Raw genomic sequence first — 10,248 nt, 5'->3', positions numbered from 1 at the left:
TTTGATTAAGTGAAAGGTTGTTGTGTGGGTTGGACGATGTTGGGGGGCTAGTGTAGTGTGTAAGGGATGCAAATGGGGGTGGTGGAAGCTTAAACAGCCGACAATGGCGGTCGAGATCTGTTGGAGAGTGATCTCGACAGTTGCCAAAATCGGTATTGGTGTGAATTAATGATGTCGGGTTTTTCTTTAGGATACTAACTGCTTGGTTAAAAAGGGGTGGTGTGTGGAGAAGTGGTGGTGGATTTTGGGTGGCTGGTGGAGCTACTGGAGGAAGGAGATGATGAATTGGACTTGGGCCTGGGTTGGTTCCTTTGGGCCGGACCACACCAGTTTCAATTGTTTTGGTTGGGCCCGATTTTGTTTTAACTTGTTGGGCCGGACCAGTTCAATTAAGTTTTGGACCAATTTGGTTTAGTTCAATGGGCCGGTTTGTTTTGTTTTGATTGGGCCCGATTTTGTTTTAAGTTGTTGGGCCAGTTTAGCTTGATTGTTTGGGGCCAGCCCATAGGACTTAATAGAGATCCAAATGGGTATTTCAATGTTTAGACTTCCGGGTTTTAAGGTTTGGGCTTGGCCAGTTGGGTCCGAATCATTTCCTTAGTCATGAGCCCTTGAGCCATGCACCTTTGCCCTTAGCCATGAACCATGGCTATGACCCTGAACCTGTCGAACATGGAAACGACAGTTTGACTTTGACCATTGACCATTGACTTTGACCATTGATCGTTGACTTTGACTATTGACCGTTGACTTTGACCATTGACCGTTGACCTTTGACTGTTGACTTTGACCTTTGACCATTGACTGTGGAATGTTGACTTTTTCCAGTTTTTCACATATTTAAGAATATGGACAAATGTAGTAATAAAATGTTGTCGAATATTATATAACGTTGTTTGTCATTATCCAATTAAGATTTGACGTGAGTAGTGTGTAAAACATATATATATTGGGCTTTGATTGTGGACTGTGGACTGTTTAATTGTGCTACATTTTATGTTGTAAATTGTATGGACAAATCAAATGCTAAAATGCTGTGGAAGCTTGTATAAATTTGGTGGTCATTATCTAATTAAGATTTGACGTTGATATTATGACATTATATAATATGTCGGGATATAAAATGCAATAGTTTTGGAGAAATAAATGTATAGACACTCCATTATTTTATCTGTAAGATGCTAGTAGAGTATTTGTAGATATTTCCCACGGGATTGTGGCGTAGTGCAATAATATATTAGTACGTGAAAGAATGAAAGTGGTTATGAGATATAATTGAGATATTTCTAAATATTGTGGCTTAATGCAATAAGGTATTTGACCTGCACGTGATATAATGGAATTATTATGAGTCATAGATGTATGACACTTGATTAAATTACGTAACGAAAATCCTAGAACCTGACTACCACAACTCATGTGATTTGCCCTGTGTGGGCGTATGTGATATGATTGGCCCTTCTAGCGTTTCAGTGAATCTGAATGGCCCTTCTGGTGTAGCCGAATATATAGTGGCTTGATTATTCCGTTCGCAAAATAGAATGAAACGCGCGATATTTTATGTCGAATAGTGGCAGTACTTACATAATGGCTTTCGTGTGAGGGTTACCTAGTGTGCGGCATCCCGCTCAGGGTAGTTACGCACGGAGTGGTACATTATGTAAGGGGAGGCATTTGGATGTACATGTTCGGCGTTGGGTAGCGATTGTAGTAGCCAGGGAAACTAGGTAAGACATAGATACGACGTGATTTTAGGGACACACAAAGAAAGCCTTAAATAATATAATTATAGTAGTATGTTGGTTATTTGTTTAGTTATAACCTAAGGCGCCTCGATGGAGGAACTACATGCCTTATTTATTATGCGTATAGTTTGTTGTGTGGTTAGTGGGAAGTTAAGGCGCCTCAGTGGAGGAACTACCTGCCTAAATTATTGTACTTAAGGATGTTGTATTAGTCGTTGAAAGTTAAGGCGCCTCGGTGGAGGAGCTAACTGCCTTATGGATTGTGTATATATTTGTATAAGAATATGTTGTATTTTAGAGCTACTCACACTAGCATTTTTATAATGCTGACCCGATTTGCATGTTTGCTTATCGGGTGTGTTCATTAAATGAACATAGTTGATAAGTCTTGACAGGTTTAGTGTTGAAGAAGATTGGTTGCTGCTTGTGGTTTGCGTTAGCGTCGCATTTCAAGATAGGCTTGTTTTTCTTGGAGGTGATATAGATTTTCAGTTGAGATAAGGTTATTTGCATTTTTCATTTGTGAATTTTTGTAATGAAGAGGACTTTTGTTTAAGTTAAAAATTTTATTGGTTTTTAATTATCCGCATATTTAAACTGTTTATAGGTTTTTGGGAGTTGAGAGTGTGTCACACCTCGAAGATCAAAGAGTCGGGAACAAATACTGTTTTTCCGAATTCTGTCGAAATTCGGGGTGTGACAGTCGGACTAGAGCGTTTTATGGATCATTGGATTGGAAATTCTCCTGATCATTTCCATATCTCATTCGCAAAAATCGGCCCGGTAACGAAGCGGCAATTTAAGTTTGAAGTTGCACGAAATATCGAAAAATCAAAATCTGAAAATTAAGTGGGCTTGGGCCCAACTTCGCACGCACGTGCAGCGCACGTGAGTCTCTTTCCTTCACACCAACAGCCGCGATTCCATTCTCCAAACCGTCATTACCAAACATCAAAGCTTCAAAAACCTAATCTAAAATAATAATAATAATAAGAAACCTAAATACACCCACGCCCAAAGTTAAAACCCACCCCAAATCTCCTCCTAACTACAACCACCACCACCTCCACCAACTTAAACAACCAAACACCACCAAAAATTCAAAAATTTCGACTGCCACCACCACCACCGTGCCTCCTGTCATTATTTTTAGTTAGGGTGTTTCAAAACAAGTCCCATACCTTATTCAAACCCACACATCTTATAAAAACTCCAATGGCTCAAAGACGTCGGATATTGCCAGAGCACGCTTTTACTGCCGACCACTTCGCGCCGTTTTACGGTGACGAGATGGTTAGGAGAGAATAGAGTGGTTTGTGGTACTCGACAGACGATTTTTACCACAAAGATTTGGTCCGAGAGTTTTATAGGATGAGGGAGTTGAATATGGATCGAATTTTTGTTAAGGTGGCTAGGAGGAGGAGAGAGGTTACTACTGGGTTGTAGGCTGAGATTTTAGGCATTCCACCTAAACACCATCTCAATGCCACATTACAGGATTCCCAGTTTACTGCTGTAGAACCTTTGATGAACGCGACTGTTGCGGAAGGGAACTACAATGCGAGCTCGCATTGTGTTCGCCAGTCGTCTCTCCGAACCAACCAGCTGGCTGTAGCTCAGTGGATTGGTAGAAATTTCATAGGGAAGGAGAAAGTCAGTGATATTGGTCTGAACTGCCTTCACGTTCTGTGGATACTCCAGGAGCAGAAGTATGAGTTCTGTATTTTGGAGTTTTTGCGTAACATGATTATGGGAGTTGGAAAGAGTATTGCGCCTCTCCCTATTTTGATAACGAAGATCATGATAACCTTGAGAGCGACTCCAAGGTCTGATAGGATTTGCCTGAAAGAGCACCGAAATCATCATATTTATACGGGGTGTATCTAGAGAGTTTGGAGGTTGCCTGAAGAGAGGGTAGTCGAGGAGAGTGACTCAAAGGATAAAGATGACACGACATGTTTTGATGTCGATGCCTTGGAGAGGTGTAGGTCGGATGCAGAACGCATGGCTGTGATTCACCGTGGCATGTGTTCTCTCAATACTATTTGTGAAGACCTCCAAACTCGGCAGGCTACCATGCATCATAACTTCGAGACTCGTGCCCGGCGCGAAGATGAGCGGTGGGAACAGACGAGGGCCGAGATGGACGCTCAACACCAGTTTCGAGACGACGTGCTTGCATGCTTCCAACCCCAGGGGGGGTTCTTCTTCGGAGGAGCAGTCTGTGAGGCATGAGCATCGTCGCCGCAAGACGGATGGCTCTGGCCCATCGGAAGCCCAAGGGCCATCTGCTTCTCGAGCGCATTCCACTACTAGCAGCGAGTGGTTTAGGGATCTAATGAGTTGATTTGTTTTATTGTATTTGTTTTTATTTAGTACGGATGTAAAAAGATTAGTTCAGTAATTAAATTTGAATTTGGTTGTCGTATGTTATTTGGAATTCAATTTTAATATAAGTTGGTTAATTTCAAATTATGCGTTGTTCTTATCATTAATCCCACCATCCCGAATTATATTGTTTGGGGGTGGTATTATTTAGCCTAACATAATTCGTTATATGATCATTTTTTTTTCAGAAATTATTTTGGAGTGAGGGTTGAGAATATTGCCGATATGGGCATCGCTATAAGTAGATATTGTGTTAGGATGAAATCTCGATAAATTAGGCAGTATCTAACCTAAATTCAACCTAAAAGATATTAGGTTTTTTTTTGGAATAGAGAATATGGGTTGTTTTCGTTTTTGGTTTTAGAAATTTTATTATTTCCGACAATTGCCTTAAAACTTTCTGGGTAACTTCCCGATTCGTTTTAGCAACTTAAATCTTATAAAAACTGCATTCATTCTATACTCACAACTCCAACTACATCTCACGTTTCATTCCCACTTTACCTTATTTTTCCTTCGCACTTTGGCCTCCTCATTGCTCCCCGAAGCGCTGCATTTTGCCCCCAGGAGTGCCACCGCGCCTCAAAGATCTTTCGGAGGAATTCTACCCCGAGTCGCGACTGCGCCCTCTCCAAAGAAAACTGAAGCCACTTGCGCCCAAAACACTGGAATTCCAATTTTCATCCTGAGCGCACCCCGCGCCCTTCCCAGGCTAAAAGTGAGCGCACCCTGCGCCCAAGTGCCTGGAATTTGAAACTCAACAGAGCGCACCCGCGCCCATCCCAGGCATACCTTGAGTGCACCTGCACCCTGACCCCTGTGAGCACCAAAAATTTCAAGTTTTACGAGGGTTGTTCCGGGATAGTTGCAGCTATTCTAGAAAGTAGTTTTGTGATGACCTCTCCTATAGTAATACCGGAGCAGTCTTTCGAACACTTATTAGCGAGCAAGTCTTGTGGACATTGATTCCGCGATAGGATCACGCAGTTCGGATAGAGGCATCTTCTGGTAAGTGAAGACGACTTGTATTCACCTAAGCTTACTGAATTTTTCTACAATAATGTTAAGTTCTATTGTAACCAGGATAGAGAACAAGAATTCTCCGTCACGGTTGATGATACACCCCTAGAATTCAATAATTATGTGGTAGCATTAGTTTCGGGAATACCAATACCTAATCTTATTCACACGTGGGGATATATGACCGATAATTCATACCTCTATGACTATACATATTTCCATGAGTATTATGGGGGAGGGGTATTTCGTATAATGGACCAAGGGCGTTACAACATAGCCTTTGGTAGCCTGTCCCTAAATGTAGGCACCACCATGTTATTCATCCTCATGAATATTCTAGGGGAGTTTCAGTTTACTTCTGCAAATAGTACCGCTGGTGACATTTTCCTTGCTTTAGCTGAGGGACGTCACCGATATGACATTCCCCGAGTATTAGTGGCTAGTCTTAAGAGAGCCCAAAGCATGCGCCATAAGTATCTTCTTATGCCTGTTTGGTTTGCCACATCCCCGCTAGCTTGTTGTCTACTAATTATTATGTACCCAGTTCCACGGATTGGAAAAGGGTTGAAGTCATGAGACCCACCAATTGGGTGGTTCGCTCATTTCGAGTAATGACTTGGCGGGATGGCGGTGCAACCTCATTTGGTTGCTCCTTACACCCCATCAGACATAGTAACACTAGACAGGTTAGCACAAGTTGACGACACACGGCGGCGGGGTTGGCAAGTTATCATGGCATGGCAGGATGCGAAAGCCTCTACTACACCAGAATGGTCAATTCCTAACAGACCATTTTTTTCATTTCTAACGGATATAACTGTTACCAATTTACTTACGGATATATCCGTTACTCCTTAAGTTTTTTGTTAGTATATATCCCAATTTATTTTTTTGACCCAACTTTTAATATATTTTACCGATAAAAAAAGAAAAAAATCGAGAAAAAAAGAAAATAAAACAAAAGCCTAAAAGCCAAAAATCAAAAGAAAGTAAAGTCCAACTATCTCGCCTCTTCACTCTCCCTTCCCATTACCCATTTCAACTCCACCAAACTCAGAAACAATCTCCATTACCCATTTCAACTCCACAGCAGTTCAACAACTACTCTGGGTTTTCAGGTATGTTTTTTTTTTTTTTTTTACTTTACTTATATTAGGAGTTTTAAGAAAGGCGATAGTTTTCTTCTTAAGTTTGGTCAATTCAATCGAAATTCGTATGGTGTTGAGCTTTTTTCATATGGGCGCTGCACATTATGTGGAATTGTGGCCCATAAATGTGAAGACGTTATTTTGAATTTGATTGGGGTGAGTCCACTATTGTATCCAGTGAAGGATATTTTGGTTGCTGATTTCCAAACTTTTTGAGTTGCTAATAAAAGTAAGTGAATATTTTTGAGTTGTATCACAAGGTGTCAAAATATTTTTAAGATATTTTATACACATGGTTTAGAGCCTTCCAATCATTCCTTGGGAATTTGGTCAGTCGATTTGCATGATATTTGTTTGTTGAAATGCTTCGTAAAGTTTGGTCAATCTCGTTGCAAAAGATGGCATTTATTAGACTAAAAAATGAGATGGGTATATTAGTGAACAGCTTGTGCATGTCTAGAAGATGGAATCATGTGGCTACTACTGTTCCTGCGCCATTGGGTACTTCAATGACGAGTCATGGGAATGTATTTTTATTGCCTGAGAATGATAAAAATTTGGAAATGCCCAGTTTTGAGTTAGGTAATAATATTGGATCTATGGAACTCATGGCTGTTCCTAAAAGAAAGGTAATCTTGTTTTTGAGTAAAAAAAGTTGGTTTCTTTTCCTGGATTTTGGGTGTGTATAAATGGGTGATGGTTGTTTGTGCTTTTGGTGATTTATGTTCATACATTAATTAGTATTGCTTTGCTAGGATTTCCGTTTCGATAATGTCTTTGAATACTTTTTCGCATTGTAGTTCAAACGGAAATGATTTGAAGACTGGATGACCTTTACCTGATTTGAAATGATTGCCTGATTCGTGTTTTTGCATAATTATTCATCTTTTACTGCTTTATGTTTGATCAATAATATGTGCCAAATGTTATAGATAAACATTGTTTGGTATGAAAGCTATAGTTACCTTGTTAAAGGCATGAAGAGTTTTCATTTCAGTCAAGCAGTTCTAAATATCTTAGAATGCACGATTTGATTGAGAATTCAATTGGAAAATACTAATTGATTGTATGTTAATCTATTCATGGCATCCTCAATTTGTTGTTGTCAGTGATTTGTAAGTGGGAGTAGTGCATACTAGGCAGTTGGCTTAGAAAAACAAGCTGTAAGATAGAATTTTCTGAAAATGTTGGTGTATGACACTTATCCATTGTGTAGCTGTTTTTTCTCATACTTGATATGTTTCCTTTTTGAAGGGTTGACTGATTTTCTCAAAAGTTTCACTTGTTACAACTAAGTCTAATTTTGAGGTAAAATATTAATCTTTATTGGTTTAATAGATGTGGTTATAAAAGTTTGCTTCTTTGTTGGTTATGTACATAGCTCCTGGATTACATACTACTTGAAATGCGATAATTAGTTGTTGAGGATATAAGAGTATAACTAGGCTAGACTTTTTCTTTTAGGTTGGTGCATATTTAATTTCATTAGTTGCCTTGCACAAAAATAAATCAAATTAATAGGTAGTGTTAAAGTAGCATCTGTACTCACAACTACAATTTCCTAGTGGCTCTTTCATTCTGAAAAAATATGGGCGCATGATATATATTCATTGTATTTGTTAGTTTTGAGTTGTAGATATGGTGGAAATTATATGTTGCATTAAGCGACAAGCTATACACCTGCAAAATTTAGTGTTCTAACTGTTGCTGCCCTTATGGATTGAAAACAATGTTACCTGCATTTGAATCTTATGATGCCGTTTATTTCTTGCTTTTGGTTGTTGTACTTGGATAGCTAGTTGTCCTGTTATTTATAATCGATCATTATTTCCCTTGGTGTCTAAATATAGTATAGAATGTCCGAACCAATAAACAAAAGAATGGATGAGTGAAAAGGAAAGAGGCCTGACAGTCATTCTATGGGAGTCGAGGTTTTTTTCTTAAATTTGCAAAGTGGAAGTTGGGTGGGAAGAAGTGTCCTTGCCCGTGCAAGAAGTGTCGAAATAGGTATTGGTTGACTTATAAAGATGTTGAGCACCATTTAGTCTCAAACGGTATAGAGAAGTCCTATTGTGTATGGACTTTACATGGTGAGGACTTATCTAACATTGCCGTTCATCCTCCAGTGGTTGCAAATATTGGAGAAACAACCATTGGTGATGTTGCTATTGAGATGGAAGACACCGAGGAAAAAACTATTGGGGAGGTCGGGATTGGGATGGGAAACTTTGTTGACTCTTCTTTTGGATTGCATGAAAGAGTTGTGGGTGATGGCAGTCTGGGACCAGAATTTGATGAGCCTTACGTTCCTGAACCAGACTTAGGAAAGAGATATTATGAATATAAGAAAAAGGCAACTGAAAAATTGTATCCTGCATGTGAAGGTCCCGAGACAACTCTCTCTGCACTTGTAGAACTTCACAATGTAAAGAAGCAATTTGGTTGGTCTGGAACTAGTATGACAGTACTCTTATCCTTGTTGAGGCGATGGTTGCCTAAAGGTAACACACTCCCAGAGAAGTATCCGGTAATGAAGGAGATGTTAAAAGACTTAGGGATGAAGGCTACGTGCATTCATGCGTGCGAGAACAACTGTATCTTATATTGGAAGACAGAGAAAGATTTGACAGAATGTCCTAAGTGCCAAGCTCCAAGATATAAAGTTAAGGAGGGGGGTAAAGGGAAAAAGAATTCTAAGGAGCCTAACAAAGTACTGAGACATTTTCCTTTAATTCCAAGACTTAAGCAGTTGTATAGTATACCGTGGATAGCACATGAGATGACATGGCATGCACGAGTAGAGACTTCCGTGGCTTATATGCGTCATCCAATTGATTCGGGTCAGTGGAAAATTTGTAAAGAAAAGTGGCCAGACTTTGCTAATGAAAGCGTATGAATGTTTGGCTTGCAATTGCAACCGATGGGTTTAATCCGCGTGGCATTCAGTCTACTAGTTATAGCTATTGGCCTGTCATCACTGTGCCTTACAATCTCCCCCCTTCCATGTGCATGAAATCAGAGTTTCAGATGTTGTCTTTGCTTATACCGGGTCCCAAGGCACCAAAAGGAGACATTGATGTTTTTTTTGAACCTTTGTATGACGAGTTGAAAGAGTTGTGGGAAGGAGTGCCAGCTTATGACATGAACAAAAAAGAAGACTTCACTTTGAAAGCTATACTAATGTGGGGGATCCATGATTTGCCCGCATATGGAAACTTAGTGAGCTGCGTAACACATGGTTACAAAGCTTGTCCTATTTGTGGTGACAACACTTCTTCCATATATTTGAAGTCTAGTAGGAAGAATGTATACCTTGATTACCGTATATTCCTTAAAGGTAATCACCCGTTCAGGAGCGGCAAGTACTTGGGACTAGTGGGTAGCAAGAAAGAGGAGCGTAGAATTCCTCCACAACGATTAAATGGTGATGCACTTTTGCAAACATTGAGTTATGTGAAGTATAAACCTGGTAAGAAGCGGAAGAGAGGCGGTCAAAATGTGGTTAACGACAATGAGGGTAATGTAGTTACATTGGCATGGTACAGAAAGTCCATATTGTTTTTCCTTGTTTAGTGGATTCATCATAAAGTTCGTCATGTTATTGATGTGATGCACACTGAAAAGAATGTTACAGAGCACATACTCGACACGATCCTTAGTAAGAAAGACAAATCAAAGGATACCACCCGACCACGAGAGGATATGAGGGAACTTGGCATACACCGAAATCGTGGATGCAAACCGACCCCCGCAAGTGGGAAACAAGTTAAACCTACAAAGACCGCTCATTTCTAGATAAAGCGGAGAAGATGAATTTTCTTAAAACTTTAAAAATTTGAAGCTCCCATCGTGGTTTTTCATCTAATCTGAAAGTAACATCGTCGGTCTTGATCCACCTTGTTTGTTTCAGAATGAAATCACATGACTATCATGTGATTATGCAATAT

General features: G+C 39.8%; 1 protein-coding gene across 1 annotated transcript; it reads left to right on the top strand.

Annotated features, from left to right (window-relative positions):
* Nucleotides 1-6,699: 6,699 nt before the first annotated feature.
* On the top strand, nt 6,700-9,874 carry LOC147508943 (uncharacterized). The gene is given in 3 exon segments (XM_086597673.1): nt 6,700-6,930; nt 8,256-9,191; nt 9,194-9,874. Coding segments are annotated over 3 exon segments (1,848 nt in total).
* The last annotated feature ends 374 nt before the right edge of the window (nt 9,875-10,248 follow it).

This window comes from Coptis chinensis, chromosome 3, assembly GCF_015680905.1.
Source record: "Coptis chinensis isolate HL-2020 chromosome 3, ASM1568090v1, whole genome shotgun sequence".
Taxonomy (NCBI): Eukaryota; Viridiplantae; Streptophyta; class Magnoliopsida; order Ranunculales; family Ranunculaceae; genus Coptis; species Coptis chinensis.
The sequence above is the reverse complement of the archived record's forward strand: the minus strand, read 5'-3'. Positions and strand labels throughout refer to the sequence as shown.